Source organism: Mobula hypostoma, chromosome 6 (assembly GCF_963921235.1).
Source record: "Mobula hypostoma chromosome 6, sMobHyp1.1, whole genome shotgun sequence".
In the NCBI taxonomy this organism is placed as follows: Eukaryota; Metazoa; Chordata; class Chondrichthyes; order Myliobatiformes; family Myliobatidae; genus Mobula; species Mobula hypostoma.
The window spans coordinates 99,212,913-99,234,829 of NC_086102.1; the positions used below are offsets into that span (position 1 = coordinate 99,212,913).

At 43.2% G+C, this 21,917-nt stretch overlaps 1 protein-coding gene across 2 annotated transcripts in view; it reads left to right on the top strand.

The window, feature by feature from the left end:
- The first annotated feature begins 2,976 nt into the window (after positions 1–2,976).
- The window catches only part of slc49a4 (solute carrier family 49 member 4), a 161,255-nt gene continuing 142,314 nt past the window's right edge, over positions 2,977–21,917 (top strand). For both annotated transcript variants that reach the window (XM_063051323.1, XM_063051324.1), the window contains exon 1: positions 2,977–3,343. In XM_063051323.1, coding sequence (XP_062907393.1) covers positions 3,079–3,343 — 265 coding nt within the window. In that variant the 5' untranslated portion in view covers positions 2,977–3,078. The remainder of the gene's footprint in view (positions 3,344–21,917) is intronic.

Here is a 21,917-nt window from a genome sequence, read left to right on the forward strand (position 1 = left end):
TGATTTTTCAAGAATCACTAGGTTCTGGAACAGTTCCAGAAGACAGGAAAATTGCAAATCTCACTCCACTCTTCAAGAAGGGAGCAAGGCAGAAGAAAGGAAACTATAGGTCAGTTAGCCTGACCTCATTCATTGTGAAGATGTTGGAGTTGATCGTTAAGGATGTAGTTTCAGGGTACTTGGAGGTACAGGATAAAATAGGCCATAGTCAGCATGGTTTCCTCAAGGGGAAATCTTGCTGACAAAACTGTTGGAATTCTTTGAAGAAACAACAGGCAGGATAGACAAAGAAGAATCGGTTGATGTTGTGTACTTGGATTTTCAGAAGGCCTTTGACAAGGTGCTACACATGAGGCTGCTTAAGCTATGAGCCTATGGTATTACAAGAAAGAATCTAGCATGAATAAAGCAGTGTCAGCAGGCAAAGAGTGGGGATAAAAGGAGCCTTTTCTGATTGGCTGCCGGTGACTAGTGGTGTTCTGCAGGGGTCTGTGTTGGGACTGCTTCTTTTTACATTATTAGACGATGGAATTGATGGATTTGCTGCAAAGTCTGCAGATGATATGAAGATAGGTGGAGGTGCAGGTAGTTTTGAGGAAGCACAGAGGCTATAGAAGGACTTAGACAAATTAGGAGAATGGGCAAAGAAGTGGCGGATGGAATACATTGTTGGGAAGTTTGTGTAATGCACTTGGTAGAAGAAATGAAAGGGTTGACTACTTTCTAAACTGAGAGAAAATACAAAAAAAAACTAAGGTGCAAAGTGACTTGGAAGTTGTTGCAACACACATCAAAGTTGCTGGTGAGCGCAGCAGGCCAGGCAGCATCTCTAGGAAGAGGTACAGTCGACATTTCGGGCCGAGACCCTTCGTCAGGATTTACTGAAGAAACAGCTAGTGAGAGATTTGAAAGTGGGAGGGGGAGGGGGAGATCCAAAATGATAGGAGAAGACAGGAGGGGGAGGGATGGAGCCAAGAACTGGACAGGTGATTGGCAAAAGGGATGTGAGAGGATCATGGGACAGGAGGCCAAGGGAGAAGGAAAAGGGGGAGGGGGAGGAAAAACCGAGAGGATGGGCAAGGGGCAGAGGGAGAAAAAGGAGAGAGAGAGAAAGAATGTGTGTATACAAATAAATAACGGATGGGGTACGAAGGGGAGGTGGGGCATTAACGGAAGTTTGAGAAGTCAATGTTCATGCCATCAGGTTGGAGGCTACCCAGACGGAATATAAGGTGTTGTTCCTCCAACCTGAGTGTGGCTTCATCTTTACAGTAGAGGAGGCCATGGATAGACATATCAGAATGGGAATGGGATGTGGAATTAAAATGTGTGGCCACTGAGAGATCCTACTTTTTCTGTTGTTGTGCAGGATTCCCTAAAGGTTAACTTGCAGTTTGAGTCTGTGGTGAGGAAGACAAATACGATATTCGAATTCATTTCAAAAGGTCTAGAATATAAAAGCAAGGATGTAATGTTGAAACATTACAAAGCACTGTTGAGGCCTCACTTGGAGTATTGTGAGCAAGTTTTGAGCACATATCTTAGAAGGAATGTGCTGACACTGAGAGCGTTCAAAGGAGGTTCATGAAAATGATTCCGGGATGGAACAGCAGGTCATATGAAGAGCATTTGATGGCTCTGGGCCTGGGTATTCACTAGAATTCAGAAGAATGAGGGCTGACCTCATTGAAAGCTATTGAATAATGAAAGGCCTTGATGGAGTGGATGTGGAAAGGATGTTTCCTATGGTGGGAGAGTCTAAGACCAGAGGACACAGCCTCAAAATAGGGGGTCGTCCTTCTCGAATAGAGATAGGGAAGAATTTCTTTAGGCAGACAATCTGTGGAATTTGTTGCCACAGGCGGCTGTGGAAGCCAAGTCTTTGTGTATATTTAAGGCAGAGGTTGATAGATTCTTGACTTGTCAGGGCATGAAGGGATATAGGGGTACACGCACAAACATAAGAAATCCGTAAATGCTGGAAGACTAAGCAGTACACACAAAATGCTGGAGGAACTCAGCAGGCCAGGCAGCTTCTATGGAAAAGAGTTAACAGTCGACATTTCGGGACGAGCATTTCTGTCAGCATTTTGTGTGTGTTACTGGGATATGGAGAGTAGGGTCTGAGGGGAAAATAAATCAGCCACAATGAAGTGGTGGAGCAGACTCTAAGGGGCACATAAACTAATTCTGCTCCTATAACTCAAACAACAGGAATTCTGCAGATGCTGGAAATTCAAGCAACACACATAAAAGTTGCTGGTGAATGCAGCAGGCCAGGCAGCATCTCTAGGAAGAGGTGCAGTCGACGTTTCAGGCCGAGACCCTTCGTCAAGACTAACGGTTAGTCCTGACGAAGGGTCCCGTCCTGAAGCGTCGACTGCACCTCTTCCTAGAGATGCTGCCTGGCCTGCTGCGTTCACCAGCAACTTTTATGTGTGCTGCTCCTATAACTTATGGTCATTCCTGTATTCCAAGGCTGATAAGTGACTGGTAGAAGCTGTGGTAAAGATGAAGACTTTTTGAAAATGTTCAGCAGGGCAGGCAATCCTACAGAGAAATGTATTAATAAAATGATATAGAGAGGCTCAAGAGATTGCAGATGTTGAAATCTGGAGCAAGAGATATGATGTTGCACCTTCACTGAACTTTCTGTGTAGCTATTCCATTTTATTCTGCATTGTTATTGTTCTGCCTTAGTGCACCGTGTAATGAATTGAACTGTATGAACGCTTTGCAAGCCTTTCAGTGCGACTACAGGCGACAACAGTATTGTAATTACGTCTATAGAGGGAAAGTTTTGGTAGAGACCATAGCTCTGGATCAAATTGTAGTCCATCCGTTGATTTGCTTGGTTCACTCATTTGCCGGGATTAGAACATGCGATCTCAGGGTTACGCAATCAACAGCTCAGCTCCCTAAACCACAATAATATCGTGACGTCACCCCCAGCAAGGTTATTTGTGTAGAGTTTGTCACTGATTCTGTGCGCATGTTCGGAGGCTGTGAGTTGGAATTGTTTGTTACCAGGCTTTGAGGCACGGGCTACGGGTGACGGACGGGCTGCTGTGGCCCGCGATGTGGGCGGCCGAGGAATGGAGGCCGCTATTGGGCCCGGGGGCTTGCGAAGGAAGCCGGGTGTTCGGGCGCCGCTGGCTGGTGCTCGGTGTTTTTTCGCTGCTCAGCTTCGTGCAGGGCCTGGTGTGGAACTCGTGGGGCCCGATCCAGAACTCGGCCCGCCGCGCCCTCGGCTTCAGCACCCGCGATATCAGCCTGCTTGTGTTGTGGGGGCCCATCGGCTTTCTCCCCTGTATCCTCTTCACCTGGCTGATGGACAAGCGGGGTAAGCGGAGTGAGGGGTCATTGGGGTGAGGCGGTAACGAGGGAGAGGGGTAACGGGAGAGAGGGTGAGGTGTTACTAGGGAGTGGGATAACTGGGGAAGGGGAGGGGATCTAGGGAGAGGAAGTGAGGTGTGGGAGAGGGGTAATTGAGTGGCGACAAGGGGTAGTGGGAGAGTGGAAAGGGAAAAACGGTGGGGATGGGAGAGACGCGATTGCTGGAGAGGGGGGTGTTAAAGGGAGAAATAGACTTGGAATGGTTAAAGGAAGATAGGGAAAGGGGGTGAGCAAAAGGAGATTAAATTCGAAAAGTGGGGTCAGGAATTGATGGGGAAGTGGGAAGTGACTGAAGGAGGGGAAGAGAGCAAAGTTATGATGGGGGAAGGAATAAGAAGGAAATAGAAGAAAAGGATGATAGAAGGAGATGGGGTGGAATGTGCTTACTGTGATTTTCCACCATCCACGGGATGCCTGGAGGTCAGGAAGAGGCAATGCTATTGCAGATAGAAACTGTGCAAGCAACAGCTGTAATGGGTTGGAACAGTTTTCCCTGGTATTCTAGTTTTTTGTATCTTTTTGCAGTTTGGGGAGCTTTTTGTCTTTCTAATTGGTGTTGAAAATCAAACAACAGCATTCATTCCATGCTCTAAAGCAGACCTACATGATTAAATTTAATGTCTTTCGGAATCAAGTGTATCACTGACATGTCATGAAATTTGTCATTTTGTGGTAGCAGTACTCTACGATGCATAGAAATTACTACGCTGTATAAATTACTACATTTTTTATTAAAAAGAGAGGAAAATAGTGAGATATTGTTCTTAAGTTTATAGATCATTCAGAAATCTAATGGTGGGGAAGAAGCTGTTATGTGTGCATCTTCAGGCTCCTGTTCCTTCTCTCTGATGGTAGCAATGAGAAGAGGGCACGTTTGGATGGTGAGCATCCTTTAATGATGACACCTTCTTGAGGCATCGTCCATGATGGAGGTGGCTGAGTTTACAGCCCTCTTCAGCTTATTCTGATCACTTGCATTCGCGCTTCCATACCAGATGGTCGTGCAACTGGTCAGAATGCTGTCCATGGTACAATTGTAGAAATTTGCTAGTCTTTAGTGACATACCAAATCTCCTCAAACACCTATTGAAATTTAGCTGCCAAGCGCGCCTTCTTCATAATTGCATCAATGTGTTGGGCCCAGGATAGATCTTCAGAAATGTGGACACCTGTAATCAATAAGTAGCAAGCTGGCGTAGGTTTTGCTGTCTAGGTGGTCCGAGGTTGAGTAGAGAGCCAGTGAGATTGCATTGCTATAGTCCATGTAATGTTTGCTACGTTTAGTAGATACAAAGCTTTGCTGAAAGCCTGAATAATCTTGTGTAGAGATGGGAAACTCGGTAGGCTTACTTGCCTCTGTGGAACTGGATTACAGAACACTGAGGGCACTCGCATATGCGCACATTTTGCTGCAGAGTGCAAGGCGGCTTTGTACAGAACATCCAGAAGGCAAGGATCCTTGAACAACTTGACTGCTGCGCAACATTGTCCCTGACATTTTGATCTATGACGAGACCTTGGAAAATGTGGATCCCTTTCCATATCTCAGTGATGGCAGATCTCAATCTGTCTCTGAAATTTGAACACCACAGCTGAACTTAGTCATTTGAGAAAAGAATAAGACCTGAAATCCATTGTCAAGCTCACATGCTCCTGCGTTCTTCAGCAACATGGAAACCTCAAAGCACTGAAGCTCTTCAACAAAGCTGTTAATGTGGTATTGTCCTAATCATTACCAGGCCAACATTCCCAGCCCTGAGACTGATTGCGTTCAGTCTGCTCCAGTGAGTGGCCTACGTCATCCGTGTGTGTGATGCCAAACCACCAAAAGACGACTGCCACGTAAGAGGTGAGCAGGAGAACAGAGTAAGTGCTTCAAGGATGTTCTTAAGTTCTCCTTGGAATAAATTGTAGTATCCTCTCTGACCTGTGACAGCTCAGAGTAGAGAAGGAACATCCGGGCATTGAATACTTCCAGTCTCTGCAACTGTTTAGAATTGTCATTTATGACACCTTTCATGACACCATCCCACTCATCTTCCACTTATCAGTGCAGTTTAGCCCTTCCTTACAGGTTTCCAATTTCTACTTCCACATTCTTTTGACATTAATTGGCAGCAGAACCTCTCCATATTAAAGGTTTTCTCTTTGGAACTGTTTTTTCCCTGACTCTATACACTGAGCTAAAACAAAATTGCACTTTATTATTGCTTACTTGCTCAGTACTGCTGAATGCTTCTATCTGGTAAAACACCTTGGGGATTGTATTGGATTCAGAACATTTGTACTGATTGTCATCTTCCAGAGTTCCACACAGATTGGGAGCTAAAATTAAACCCTAAACATAAGATTTCTGCAGATGCTGGAAATCCAGAGTAACACGCAAAATGCTGGAGGAACTCAGGAGGTCAGGCAGTATCTACGGAAAAGAGTAAAGAGCTGACGTTTGGACCAAGACATTTCATCAGAAATATGGAAAGGTTCTTCAGGAAGGGTCTTAAACCAAAATGTTGACTGTTTATTCCTTTTGATAAATGCTGCCTGACCTACTGAGTTCCTCCAGCATTTTCTGTAAATTTAAACTCGTATTTGAGAAAGGATAAAGAGAATTAGCAGTGAACCATAGACCAGTTAGTCTCATATCAGTAGTTGAGAAACGACTGATATTTTAAAATAACCATAAGGCGCTGAATAATATGATTGGGTGGTGTTCAACATGTATTTGACAAATTGCATGAAAATTTCAGAGGTGGTACCAAGTGGAATTGATAAAGAATAGACCAGTGGATGTGGACTACTGGAATGCCTTTCACCATGCAGGAAGTTATTAAACAAATTAGGAGACTTGAAAGTGGAGGGTGCACTTTACTGCAGATTGAGTTAATGAGTGAAAAACAGCAGAATTAAGCTGGTCAACATAGAGTTGATTATTAGCATTGCCGCACTGATATGAACCATCCATGCACCATGGTTTTTGGGCTCCAGCAATCTATGTCAGGGATTTGATTGAGGGACCAAATGCAATACATTCAAGCAACACACATCAAAGTTGCTGGTGAACGCAGCAGGCCAGGCAGCATCTCTAGGAAGAGGTACAGTCGACGTTTCAGGCTGAGACCCTTTGTCAGGACTAACTGAAGGAAGAGTTGCTTGAATTTCCAGCATCTGCAGAATTCCTGTGGTTTGCAATACATTCAAATTTGCTGATGATATACTGCTGGACAGCAGTGTTAGAGGGAACACAGTGAGGAGCTGAGGGCATATGGACAGGTTGTGAATGGTCAAGGTGCAGCAAATAAATTGAAGACTTCATTCATTTTTGGGAAAAGTAGAAAAGGAGAACTTTTTATATGGTATTTATAAAAATGAGACTTGGGTGTCTTTCTACATGATGTGCTTGTTTAACAAGAAAAGAAAACTGTACAGTACCTTTATTGCATGTGGGTGAGAACAAGAGGAAACACATCTTACTACGGTATGCCATAGTAGACCAGTCCTATAATATCAAGAAGAGGCCAAGGTGACACTCCAATGAAGGATATATATGCTACAGTGAGAATGCATCAAATGTTCATGTGAATGAAAGGAGGTGTAGCTCTAAGAGAGGAAACAGATGAGCTCTGTTCTGTCAGGAGAAGATGGAAAGGTTTTTGGAACACCAGGTGTTATTTTGCAATCTTGAGAGGTGCAGCAATCACTTTTTTGAGAGCAGTGGTTTTCTCCATGGTGTCCTTAAAAACCATTCTTGCTCAGTATTTTTCTTAGTGGACACATAAACTGAGATTTTAGCAAATTCTAGAGATTTCTGCAGTTCTTTTGCTATTACTGTAAGACCATGATATTGGAGCAGAATTAGGCCATCTGGCCCATCAAGTCTGCTCTGCAATTTCATCATGGCTGATACAATTTTTCGCACAGCCCCAGTCTCCTGCCTTCTCCATGTATCCCTTCATGCCCTGACCAATCAAGAATCTAACAAGCTCTGTTTTAAAGAAACATACAGACTTGGCCTCCACAGCTGTCTGTGCCAACGAATTCCACAGATTTCACCACTATCTGGCAGGTACACTAGTGAAATTTAAGAGACTACTAGACAGGTATATAGAGGAATTTAAGGTGGGGGGTTATATGAGAGGCAGGGTTTTAGGGTCGGCACAACATTGTGGGCTGAAGGGCCTGTACTGTACTGTTCTATGTTAAAGAAATTCCTCGTCATCTCCGTTCTAAAAGGACATGCTATTTTGAGGCTGTGTCCTATTGCCTTAGACTCTCCCACCACAGGAAACATCCTATCTACATCCACCCTATCAAGGCCTTTCACCATTTCATCAGTTTCAATGAAGTCACCCCTCATTCTTTTAAATGCCAGTGAATGCAGGCCCCGAGCCATCAATTGCTCTTCATATGACAAGCCATTTAATTCTTGATTCATTTTTGTGATCCTCCTTTGAACCCTCTCCAGTTCCAGCACATTCTTTCTAAGATAAGGAGCCCAAAACTGCTCACAATGCTCCAAATGAGAGGCTTCACCAGTGCTTTGTAATGTTTCAACATTACATCCCTGCTTTGGTACTCTAGTCTTCTTGAAATGAATGCTAACATCACATTTGCCTTTCTCACCACAGATTCAACTTACAAGTTAACCTTCAGGGAATCCTGCAGAAAGACTCCCAAGTCCCTTTGCGCTTCAGATTTTTGTACTACTTCTCCAATTAGAAAGTAGTCAGCCCTTTCATTTCTTCTACCGAAGTGCATGACCTTGACAATCCATCTGCCACTTCTTTGCCCATTCCCCTAACCTAAGTCCTTCTGTAGCCTCCCTAATTCCTCAAAAGTACATGCCTCTTCACCTCTCTTCATTGTCAGTAAACTTTGTAACAAATCCATCAATTCCATCATCCAAATCATTAACATGTAACATAAAAAGAATCAGTCCCAATGCAGACCCCTGTGGAACACCACTAGTCACTGGCAAGTCAACCAGAAAAGGCTCCCTTTATTCCCATTTCTTGTCCCTTGCCAATCAGCCACTGCTTTATCCATGCTAGAATCTTTCCTGTAATATCATGGGCTTGTAGCTTGTTCAGCAGCCTCGTGTGGCACCTTGTTAAAGGCCTTCTAAAAATCCAAGTACAGGTGTCCCCCGCTTTTCGAACGTTCGCTTTACGAACCTGTTTCCGCTAACAGAAGGTGTTTTCACTGTTATGAAAAAAATGAACACGCGATAAAAAATCAGTGCGCGATAAAAGGCAACGCGTGCCCCGAGCAGCTGCACTCCCCCGGGAACGGCATTCTCGCCGGCATTGCTTAAACACATACCTGTGAGCAGCCGTTATCAAGATGAGTTCTATGGTATCGGAAAAGCCTGAAAGAGCTCGTAAGGGTGTTACACTTAGCGTAAAACTAGACATAATTAAGCATTTTGATCGTGGTGAACGAAGTAAGGGCAACGTGAGCTTGGCTTGTGGAAGCTGACGAATATGATGTTCCAGAGGTTTTGGCATCCCATGACCAAGAACTGATAGATGAAGAGCTGATGCAATTAGAAGAGGAAAGGATAACAATCGAAACCAAATGCAGTAGCAAAATGAACGCGAAGCAACTGCATGAGATTTTCGCTGCAATGATAAACTATGACTTTAATTTTGAAAGGGTACATAGGTTTAGTGGATATTTGCAGGATGGTTTGAGTGCTTACAAAGAACTGCATGATAGAAAAATGCACGAGGCTCAGCAGTCAAGCAAGCCTGCCACATCAGCCACAGCAGACGATGAACCTCAACCTTCGACATCGAGGCGGGCAGACATAGAAGAAGATGACCTGCCTGCCCTAATGGAAACAGATGACGACGAGATGACACCCCAGTGTCCCACCGCCCCAACCCGCAGGCTGCGGATAGATACCGATTCGCGGAGAATGCAGCGGTAGCCGGAAGGCACACAGCACATCTTTAAGAAAAAAGCCGAAATAAAGATGCTAATTAATTATGTGTCAGGCGGCACCTAATTAATTAGCATGTTTATTTTGGCTTTTTTCTCAAAGATGTGCTGTGTGCCTCCTGGCTACCGCTGTACCCCTGCATGCTTCGCAGATCAGTATCAGTTGGCAGCCCGGAGGGTGGGGGCCACTGCACCAGCCAAACTCTGACAACTCAGCCTAACACACCATCAGTGTGCTTGGTGCTGTCCCAACTCCGGTAAGTAATACTACACTGTATATACATTATTTCTACTTTATGTCGGCTGTGTATTTTACGTGTATTTACGTGTATTTTTATGTGTTATTTGGTATGATTTGGCAGCTTAAAGGTTACTGGAGAGAGTGTTTTTGCCAACAGCGCTTGCGTGAGATTTTCTGCCGAGAGCGCTTGCGTGAGATTTTCGCTTCAGAGAACAGTGGCGGCAGTGATTGTGGAAAAGTATTTCTACTTTATATAGGCTGTGTATTTATCATATCATTCCTGCTTTTACTATATGTTACTGTAATTTTAGGTTTTGTGTGTTATTTAGCATGATTTGGTAGGTTATTTTTGGGTCTGCGAACGCTCACAAAATTTTCGTATATAAATAAATGGTTATTGCTTCTTCGCTTTACGACATTTCGGCTTACGAACCGTTTCATAGGAATGCTCTACCTTCGGATGGCAGGAGAAACCTGTACTCAATATCAACCAATTCTTCTTTGTCTATTCTGCATGCTATTTCTTCAAAGAATTCCAAGATTCATCAGGCGGGATTTTCCCTTGAGGAAACAATGGGAAAAGTTGGCATGTCGCAAAGGTAATTGTATGGTTGTTATGGGGGATTTCAACATGCAGGTGGACTGGGAAAATCAGGTTGGTACTGGACCCCAAGAAAGGGAGTTTGTGGAATGCCTCAGAGATGGATTCTTAGAGCAGCTTGTATTAGAGCCTACCAGGGAGAAGGCAATTCTGGATTCAGTGTTGTGATTTGATAAGGGAACTCAAGGTAAAGGAACCATTAGGAGGTAGTGACCATAATATGATGTTTTAATCTACAATTTGAGAGGGAGAAGGGAAGATCAGAAGTGTCAGTATTACAGTTGAACAAAGGGGACTATGGACCCATGAGGGAGGAGCTGGCCAAAGTTGACTGGAAAGATGCCCAAGCAGGGATGACAGTGGAACAACAATGGCAGGTATTTCTGGGAATAATACAGAAGATGCAGGATCAGTTCATTCCAAAGAGGAAGAAAGATTCTAAGGGGAGTAAGGGGCGACCGTGGATTACAAGGGAAATCAAAGACAGTATAAAAATAAAAGAGAGGAAGTATAACATAGCAAGGATGAGTGGGAAGTCAGAGGACTGGGAGACTTTTAAGGAGCAACAGAAGATAACAAAAAAGGCAATACGGGGGGAAAAGATGAGGTATGAAGGTAAGCTAGCCAAGAATAGTAAAAGTTTCTTTAGGTATGTGAGGAGGAAAAAATTAGTTAAGACCAAAGTTGAGCCCTTGAAGACAGAAACGGGTGAAATTATTATGGGGAACAAGGAAATGGAAATGAACAGGTACTTTGGATCTGTCTTCACTAGGGAAGGCACAAACAATCTCCCAGATGCAATAGTGGCCAGAGGACCTAGGGTAACGGAGTAACTGAAGGAAATTCGCATCAGGCAGAAAATGGTGTTGGATAAACTGATGGGACTGAAGGCTGATAAATCCTGAGGGCCTGATGGTCTGCATCCCAGGGTACTTAAGGAGGTGGCTCTAGAAGTCGTGGTTGCATTGGTAATCATTTTCCAATGTTCTATAGATTCAGGATCAGTGCTTGCGGATTGGAGGGTAGCTAATGTTATCCCACTTTTTAAGAAAGGAGGGAGAGAGAAAACAGGCAATTATAGACCAGTTAGTCTGGCATCAGTGGTGGGGAAGATGCTGGAATCAATGATAAAAGATGAAATAGCGACATATTTGGATAGCATTGGCAGGATCGGTCCGAGTCAGCATGGATTTACGAAGGGGAAATCATGCTTGACTAATCTTCTGGAATTTTTTGAGAACATAACTATGAAAATGGACATGGGAAAGCCAGTGGATGTAGTGTACCTGGGCTTTCAGAAAGCCTTTGATAAGGTCCCACATAAGAGGTTAGTGTGCAAAATTAGAGCAAGTGGTATTGGGGGTAGGGTACTGACATGGATAGAAAATTGGTTGGCAGACAGGAAACAAAGGGTAGGGATTAATGGGCCCTTTTCAGAATGGCAGGCAGTGACTAGTGGGGTACCACAAGGCTCAGTGTTGGGACCGCAGCTATTCACAACATACGTTAATGATTTAGATGAAGGGATTAAAAGTAACATTAGCAAATTTGCAGATGACACAAAGCTGGGTGGCAGTGTGAAATGTGAGGAGGATGTTATGAGAATGCAGGATGACTTGGACAGGTTGGGTGAGTGGGCAGATGCATAGCAGATGCAGTTTAATGTGGATAAATGTGAGGTTATCCACTTTGGTGGCAAGAACATGGAGGGAGATGGCTATCTGAATGGTGTCAAGTTAGGAAAAGGGGAAGTACAACGAGATCTAGGTGTCCTTGTTCATCAGTCACTGAAAGTAAGCATGCAGGTACAGCAGGCAGTGAAGAAAGCTAATGGCATGTTGGCCTTCATAACAAGGGGAGTTGAGTATAGGAGCAAAGAGGTCCTTCTGCAGTTGTACAGGGCCCTGGTGAGACCACACCTGGAGTATTGTGTACAGTTTTGGTCTCCAAATTAGAGGAAGGACGTTCTAGCTATTGAGGGAGTGCAGCGCAGTTTACGAGGTTAATTCCTGGGATTGCAGGACTGTCATATGTTGAAAGATTGGAGCGATTGGGGTTGTATACACTGGAATTTAGAAGGATGAGAGGGGATCTGATTGGAACATTTAAGATTACTAAGGGATTGGACATGCTAGAGGCAGGAAACATGTTCCTGATGTTGGGCGAGTCCAGAACCAGAGGCCACAGTTTAAGAATAAGGGGTAGACAATATAGAACGGAGTTGAGGAAAAACTTTTTCACACAGAGGGTTGTGGATCTGTGGAATGCTCTGTCTCAGAAGGCAGTGGGGCCAATTCTCTGGATTCTTTCAAGAAAGAGTTAGATAGAGTTCTTAAAGATAGTGGAGTGAAGGGATATGGGGAGAGGGCAGGAAAAGGGTACTGATTGTGGATGATCAGCCATGATCACAATGAATGGTGGTGCTGGCTAGAAGGGCTGAATGGCCTACTCCTGCACCTATTGTCTGTTGTCTAATGCTGACTATGGCCTATTTTATCACGTGCCTCTAAATATCCAGAAACCGCATTCTTAACAATCGACTCCAACATCTTCCCAAGCACTGAGGTTAGACTAACTAGCCTATAATTTCCTTCTGCCTCTCTCAGTTCTGAAGAGTGGACTGACGTTTGCAATTTTTTGTCTTCCAGAACCATTCCAGAATCTAATGATTCTTGAAAGATCATTACTAATACCTCTACAATCTCTTCAGCCGCCTCTTTCAGAACCCTAGGGTGTACACCATCTTGTCTATCTTCAGGCCTTTCAGTTTCCCAAGAACCTTCTCAGTAGTTCATATACTTCGTATCCCCTGACACATGAAACTTCCATCATACTGCTAGTGTCTTCCACAGTGAAAATTGATGCAAAGTATTTATTTAGGTCATCTGCCATTTCATTGTGCCTCATTACTGCCTTCCCAGCATCATTTTCCAGCGGTCCAATATCCATTCGCACCTCTTTTACACTTCATATATCTGAAGAAACTTCGTGTCCTCTTTAATACTATCAGTTAGCATACTTTCATATCTTTACCTTAATGACTTTAGTTGCCTTCTGTTGGTTTTTAAAAGCTTCCCAGTCCTCTAACTTCCCACTAATCTTTGCTCTATTGTATGCCCTCTGCTGTTATGTCAGCTTTGACTCCCTTTGTTGTTCATGGTTGTGTCATCTTGCCTTTTAGAATACTTCTAGCTCTGTGGGATGTATATTTTCTGCGCCTTCAGAATTGTTTCCAGAGATTCTAGCCATTGTTGCTCTGCTGTCATCCCTGCCTGTGTTCTTTTCCAATCAATTCTGGCCAACTCTTCTCTGATGCCTCTGTAATTTCCTCTACTCTACTGTAATACTGATACATCTGACTTTAGCTTCTAAATTTCGGGGTGAATTAGATCACGTTATGGTCACTTTCCCCGAAGCGTTCTTTTTCCTTAAGCTCTCTAATCAATTCCGGTTCATATCTACTTGCATATTGAAATACCCCATGCCTATTGTAACATTGCCCTTTTGCCATGCAGTTTCTATCCCATTGTAGACTACGTCCTTACTTCTGTTTGGGTGTGGTCTGTATATAGAAGATCCCTTCAGGATCTTTTACCCTTGCAGTTCCTTAGCTCTATCTACAACGATTCAACACTTCCCAACCCTATGCCACCTCTTTTTTAATGATTTGATTTCATATTTTACCAACAGAGCCACGCCACCTGCTCTGCATTCCTGCCTGTCCTTTCGATATAATGTGTAACCTTGGACAGTAAGCACCCAGCTATAATTACCCTTGGGTTCTTTTTCACTTCCATCATTGCACATTATTCTCTTGATATGATCTTTGCAGGATGCCCACTTCTTGGGGGATTAGCATCAGTACTGAGTTTCCACATTTATAGGCAATTTTTCTTACTGCAGGCTAATGGACACTCAGATCTTTAGAAATGCTTTTGTAGCCTTTTCTAGCAGCATGCATCTCTACAAGTCTTCTAAGGTCCTTTGAAAGTTGTTCTGATCGAGGCATGGTGTACATAAAGAGATCTTTCTTGAGGAGAGCAGGCTCTGTCAGAAACTGGATTTTGTGTGTCGTTTTTACAGGGCAGGACACCTCTCCAACCCAAACCTCCAAACTCATCTCATTGATTGTAACACCTGACTCCAAATAGCTTTTATAGAAGGCATTACCCCAGAGGTTCACATTTTTTTTGACCCTACGTTGTGTTTAAATGATGTACTCAGTATTGACCAGAAGTACAATTGTTTGTGTATTAGTTTAGACAGATTGTGTTTGTCTATTATTGTGACTTACATGATGGTCAGACAACATTTTATGAGTAATTAATGCAAAAAAACAGGTTATTGCAAAGGGTTCACAAACTTTTTCTTGCAGCTGTATGTCATTGGCACCTATGGACCATGACCTCTGGCTTTTCACCCGCCCACATATTAATGCTGAAGTCTCGATCCAAGATGTCCTGGACCCTGGCACCCAGGAGGCATCATACTATCTGGGAATCTCATCTCTTTCCACAGAGCCTCCTTTCTGTTCCCCTAATCAACAAATTGCCTATCACTGCAGCTTGCCTCTTCTTTACCGCACCCCCCCCCCCCCGGCTTCCTTCCCTTTTGAGCCATAGAATGAGATTCGGTGCCAAAGACCTATCTGCTGTGACTTTCCTCTGCTCAATCATTCCCCCTCCCCCCACCCCCCCATGAGTATCCAAAGTGGTATGCCTGTTACAGAGGGTGATGGCCACAGGGGTACTCTGCACTGACTGTTTAACCCCATTCACCCAACTGACTGTCACCAAGTTTCTTGTATCCTAGACCTTGGGTTGGGTCCTTGGGTGTAACAGCCTCTCTGTTTGTCCTGTCTATTATCTCAGCCTCCTGAATGATCTGGAGTTCATCCAATTCCAGCTCCAACTCCTTAACACTGAGTGTTGGGAGCTGCAGCTGGGTAATCTTCTTGCAGGTAGTCGTCAGGGACACAGGATATGTGGAAAAGTCACTAGTGGATTGACAGGGTGAATAAAGAGATGATGTTTTCCCTGGCTAGGACTGAACCGGAATTCATAATCTCAAAGTAAGGGATGGACAGCCATTCAGGACTCAGATAGAAATGACTTCACCCAGAGGGTAAAGACAAGTCTCTTGAGTTCTCTATTCAAGGAGGCTGTGGAGGCACAGTTGTTAAGTAAACACAAAATACTCTGCAGATGCTGGGGTCAAAGCAACACTCACAACACGCTGGAGGAACTCAGCAGGTCAGGTAGCATCTGTGGAAACGATCAGTCAACGTTTCGGGCCGGAACCCTTCGTCAGGACTGAAGAGGGAAGGGGCAGAGGTCCTATAAAGAAGGTGGGGGGAGGGTGGGAAGGAGAAGGCTGGTAGGTTCCAGGTGAAAAACCACTAAGGGGAAAGATAAAGGGGTGGGGGAGGGGAAGCAGGGAGGGGATAGGCAGGAAAGGTGAAGAAGGAATAGGGGAAAACACAATGGGTAGTAGAAGGAGGCAGAACCATGAGGGAGGTGATAGGCAGCTGGGGGAGGGGGCAGAGTGAAATGGGGATAGGGGAAGGGAATTACCGGAAGTTGGAGAATTCTATGTTCATACTAAGGGGCTGGAGACTACCTAGACAGTATATGAGGTGTTGCTTCTCCAACCTGAGTTTAGCCTCATCATGGCAGTAGAGGAGGCTAAGTGCTAATACTAAAGGCTAATATGGACATATCCGAAATCTGATGTGTCGGTGTTTCAGTGGAGTAAAGGAAACTACAGTGGCATGAGAGAGGAACTGGCCAAAGTTGACTGGAAAGAGACACTGGCGGGAAAGACGGCAGAGCGGCAGTGGCTGGAGTTTATGCGAGAAATGAGGAATGTGCAAGACAGGTATATTCCAAAAAAGAAGAAATTTTCGAGTGGAGAAAGGATGCAACCGTGGTTGACAAGAGAAGTCAAAGCCAAAGTTAAAGCTAAGGAGAGGGCATACAAGGAAGCAAAAATTAGTGGGAAGACAGAGGATTGGGAAGTCTTTAAAACCTTACAAAAGGAAACCAAGAAGGTCATTAAGAGAGAAAAGATTAACTATGAAAGGAAGCTAGCAAATAATATCAAAGAGGATACTAAAAGCTTTTCCAAGTATATAAAGAGTAAAAGACAGGTGAGAGTAGATATAGGACCGATAGAAAATGATACTGGAGAAATTGTAATGGGAGATGAGATGGCAGAGGAACTGAACAAGTATTTTGCATCAGTCTTCACTGAGGAAGACAGCAGGATTCCGGACACTCAAGGGTGGCAGGGAAGAGAAGTGTGCGCAGTCACAATTACGACAGAGAAAGTACTCAGGAAGCTGAACAGGCTAAAGGTCGATAAATCTCCTGGACCAGATGGAATGCACCCTCGTGTTCTGAAGGAAGTAGCTGTGGAGATTGCGGAGGCATTAGCGATGATCTTTCAAAAGTCGATAGATTCTGGCATGGTTCCAGAAGACTGGAAGATTGCAAATGTCACTCCGCTATTTAAGAAGGGGGCAAGGAAGCAAAAAGGAAATTATAGACCTGTTAGCTTGACGTCGGTGGTTGGGAAGTTGTTGGAGTCGATTGTCAAGGATGAGGTTACAGAGTACCTGGAGGCATATGACAAGATAGGCAGAACTCAGCATGGATTTCTTAAAGGAAAATCCTGCCTGACAAACCTATTACAATTTTTTTGAGGATATTACCAGTAGGCTAGACAAGGGAGATGCAGTGGATGTTGTATATTTGGATTTTCAGAAGGCCTTTGACAAGGTGCCACACATGAGGCTGCTTAACAAGATAAGAGCCCATGGAATTACAGGAAAGTTACATACGTGGATAGAGCATTGGCTGATTGGCAGGAAAAGAGAGTGGGAATAAAGGGATCCTATTCTGGTTGGCTGCCGGTTACCAGTGGTGTTCCACAGGGATCAGTCTTGGGGCCGCTTCTTTTAACGTTGTACATCAACGATTTGGATTATGGAATAGATGGCTTTGTGGCTAAGTTTGCTGACGATACAAAGATAGGTGGAGGGGCTGGTAATGCTGAGGAAACGGAGAGTCTGCAGAGAGACTTGGATAGATTGGAAGAATGGGCAGAGAAGTGGCAAATGAAGTACAATGTTGGAAAGTGTATGGTTATGCACTTTGGCAGAAAAAATAAACGGGCAGACTATTATTTAAATGAGGAAAGAATTCAAAGTTCTGAGATGCAACGGGACTTGGGAGTCCTCGTACAGGATTCCCTTAAAGTTAACCTCCAGGTTGAGTCGGTAGTGAAGAAGGCGAATGCAATGTTGGCATTCATTTCTAGAGGAATAGAGTATAGGAACAGGGATGTGATGTTGAGGCTCTATAAGGTGCTGGTGAGACCTCACTTGGAGTACCGTGGGCAGTTTTGGTCTCCTTATTTAAGAAAGGATGTGCTGACGTTGGAGAGGGTACAGAGAAGATTCACTAGAATGATTCCGGGAATGAGAGGGTTAACATATGAGGAACGTTTGTCCGCTCTTGGACTGTATTCCTTGGAGTTTAGAAGAATGAGGGGAGACCTCATAGAAACATTTCGAATGTTAAAACGCATGGACAGAGTAGATGTGGCAAAGTTGTTTCCCATGATGGGGGAGTCTAGTACGAGAGGGCATGACTTCAGGATTGAAGGGCGCCCTTTCAGAACAGAAATGCGAAAAAAATTTTTTAGTCAGAGGATGGTGAATCTATGGAATTTGTTGCCACGGGCAGCAGTGGAGGCCAAGTCATTGGGTGTATTTAAGGCAGAGATTGATAGGTATCTGAGTAGCCAGGGCATCAAAGGTTATGGTGAGAAGGCGGGGCAGCGGGACTAAATAGGATAAAATGGATCAGCTCATGATAAAATGGCGGAGCAGACTTGATGGGCTGAATGGCCTGCTTCTGCTCCTTTGTCTTATGGAATGGGAAGCAGAGTTGAAGTGGGTGGCTACTGGGAGATCCTGTCTGTTGTGGCGGATGGAGCGGAGATGCTCGACAGTTGTTAAGTGTATTTAAGGTGGAGCTCAAAAGGTTTTGAGTATTAAGGGAATTAAGATGTTTTTAAAAATATTGCTTCAGTGTTTGGGCATTGCAAGCTGGACAAGCATTTACTGCTCATTTGTAAATTGCTATGTGGCAGTGGTGAGCTGCTTCCTTGAACTGCTATGCTCCTTCTAGCAAAGGTGGTCTGACAGTGCTGTTGGTAATGGGACGGGGAAGTGGTGTTGAAGTAAAAGGTCTGCCACAGTAGCCTAGCAGTTTGTGCGAAGCTATTTCAGCTTAGGGCAGTGTCAGAGTTCGGAGTTCCCCTTTGGAGTCCTCTATAAGAAGTTTGTATGTTATGCCTATGAGTGCAAGGACTTCCTCAGCGTGCTCTATTTCCTCGTACTGTCCAAAGACGTACTGGTTAGTAGGTTAATTGGTGATTGTAAATTGTCCTGTGATTAGGCTAGGATGGTGCAGCTTGTTGGGCCGCTGGGACCTGTTCTGCACTGTACCTCAATATATATGAATAAATGATTTGAATATTGGAGCAGATGTGAGGAACTGCATAGCAACCTCCAGCTTAGACCATAAAAAAGGGAGCAGAATTAGGCCATTCAGCCCATCCATCATCCCACCATTCCATCATGGTTGGTCCCAGATCCCACTGAACCCCATACACCTGCCTTCTTGCCATAATATTTGATGCCCTGACTGATCAGGAAACTGTCATCTTCTGCCTTAAATGTATGCACAGCCATAGCTTCCACCACAGTCTGTGGCAGAGCATTCCACAGATTCACTACTCTTTGGCTTAAAAAAAAGTCCTCCTTAACTCTGTTCTAAAAGGTCATCCCTCAAATATGAGGCTGTGCCCTCCAGTTCTGGGCACCAAGGGAAACATCCTCTCCACATCCACCCTATCTAGTCCTTTCAACATTTGGAGGGTTTCAATGAGATCCCCACACGTTCTTCCAAATTCCAGTAAGTACAGGCCCAAAGCTGCCAAGTGCTCCTCATACGTTAACCTCTTCATTGCCGGAATCATCCTCGTGAACCTCCGCTGGACTCTCTCCAATGACAACACAGTCTTTCTCAGATATGGGGCCCAGAACTGTTGACAATGCTCTCAAGTGTGGCCTGACTAGTGTATTATAAAGCCTCAGCATTATCTTCTTGCTTTTATAGTTTATTCTCCTTGAAATAAATGCCAACATTGCATTTGCTGCCTTTATCACAGACTCGACCTGTAAATTAACCTTCTGGGAGTCTTGCATGAGGACTGCTAACTCCCTCTGCACCTCTGGTGTTTGAGCCTTCTCCACATTTAGATAATAGTCTGCGCTATTGTTCCTTTTACCAAAATGCATTATCATACATGTCCATCTGCCCATTCTTCCAACTTGTCCAAGTCCTGCTACAATTGCATTGTTTCCTCAGCACTACCTACCCCTCCACTCATCTTTGTATCATTTGCAAATTTTGCTACAAAGCCATCAACTCAGTTATCTAAATCATTGACTAACAGTGTGAAGAGTAGCAGTCTCAATACTGACCCCTGAGGAGCACCACTAGTCACTGGCAGCCAACCAGAAAAGCCCCTTTATTCCCATTCGCTGCCTCTTGCCTGTCAGCCATTCTTCTATCCATGCCTGTGTTTTTCTTGTAATGCCATAGGATTTTATCTTTCTCAGTAGCCTCGTGGCACCTTATCAAACGCCTTCTGAAAATCCAGGTAACTGCTATCTACTGCCTCTCCTTTGTCTACCCTGCTTGTTACTTTCTCAAAGAACTTCCAACAGATTTGTCAAGCAAGATTTCCCTTCACAGAAACTAAACTGACTTTGACTTATTTTACCATTAGTCTTTAAGTACCCCAAAACATCATCCTTTATAATGGACTCCCAGCACTTTCCCAACCACTGAGGCTAGGCTAAATGCCCTATAATTTCCTTTCCTCCCTTTTTAAAGAGTGGAGTGTCATTTGCCTTTGATTTCATTTTCTATAATTTTACGGTTATGGTTTTGTATAATTACATGGCAGTACTGGTTAGTGTAACATTATTACAGTATCAGCAACTGGGTTCAATTCCCACCACTGCCTGTAAGGTGTTTGTACTTTATCCTTGTAACTACTTGGGATTCCTCCGGGTGCTCCGGTTTCCTCCCGTGTTCCTAAAAATGTGTGGGTTAATAGATCATATAGATGTAATTGAGTGATACAGAGTCATTGGGTCTGTTACTGTGCTGTATCCCTTAAAAACAAATTGTAGATTGTTGGGTATAGCCTGTACTATTAATATTTTATTGGTTAGTTAACGGTTATAGTTAGTGGGAGAGCAAATGTCATGATCCAGAAAATAGTTTTGAAGGTACATAAGACTTTTAGGCATCTTGAGTTTTTGCTCTCTGTGTTGGGGCAGTTATGTCAGAGTGGAGTGTGTGCACATTGATTTTGTGGTCTCATTATAGAAATCTCATTTAAAGCTACAGAGCCTATACATCCGCAGGTTGATCAAGCATAATTACAAGGACAGACGATGTAATGGGCCTATTTTCTTTTTCTTTTTAAAGCTTTTTATTAATTTTTCAAAATTATAAACTCAATAACAAAGTTGGTACAGAGATTGGAAAAATGTTCATCAGCATATATAAAATGAATTTTAAGTAACATAGATATAAAAGACTGCCAAACTCATAATGAGATTAAATATTAAAAAAGAAATAAAAAGAAAAAAAATATATAAACAAAAAAAACCCCAAAAGAAAAAGAGAAAAAAAACCCCAAGAAAAAAAAACAAAACAGGGCTAGACCAACAGCTTGTATCGGACACGTTCAATAATGTTGTTAACTCTGCTCCTCTCATCATATAATTTAAGTTTAGAAAAAAGATTCGGAAAGGTCAAATTACATCATATGAAAATGTTGCATAAAAGGTTTCCAAGTTTCTTCAAATTTAACCGAAGGGTCAAAAATATCACTTCTAATTTTTTCTAAATTTAAACTTAATATGGTTTGAGAAAACCATTGGAATGTAGTTGGAGGATTAGTTTCCTTCCAGTTCAACAAAATAGATCTCACTATTAAAGTAACAAAAGCTATCATTCGACAGACTGAAGAAGACAAAGATCTATGTTCTACCATTGGCAATCCAAAGATTGCTGTAATAAGATGGGGTTTTAAATCGAAGCATAGAACTGTTGAAATAATATCAAAAATGTCTTTCCAATATTTTTCCAAAAGAGGACAGGACCAAAACATACGAGTTAAAGAAGCCACTTCAGAGTGACATCTATCACAACTAGGGTTTATATGGGAATAAAAACGAGCTAGTTTATCTTTGGACATATGAGCTCTGTGTACTACTTTAAATTGTACTAAAGTATGTTTAGCACATGTAGAAGAAGTACTAACTAATTGAAAAACTTTATCCCATTTCTCTGTAGGTAGGGAAAGTTGAAGTTCCCTTTCCCATTCATTTTTAATTTTATCAGATATATTTGGCTGTAATTTCATAATTATATCATAAATTATTGCTATTAATCCCTTCTGCAAAGGATTAAAACCTAAAATTTTATCAAGAGTGCCAGAAGGATTGGAAGTTGGTAAGGTAGGCAACGTAATATTTAAAAAATTTCTTATTTGTAGGTATCTAAAAAAAATGGGATCTAGGCAAATCAAATTTCTCAGATAACTGCTCAAAAGACATAAAGCAGTTATCCAAAAATAAATCACGAA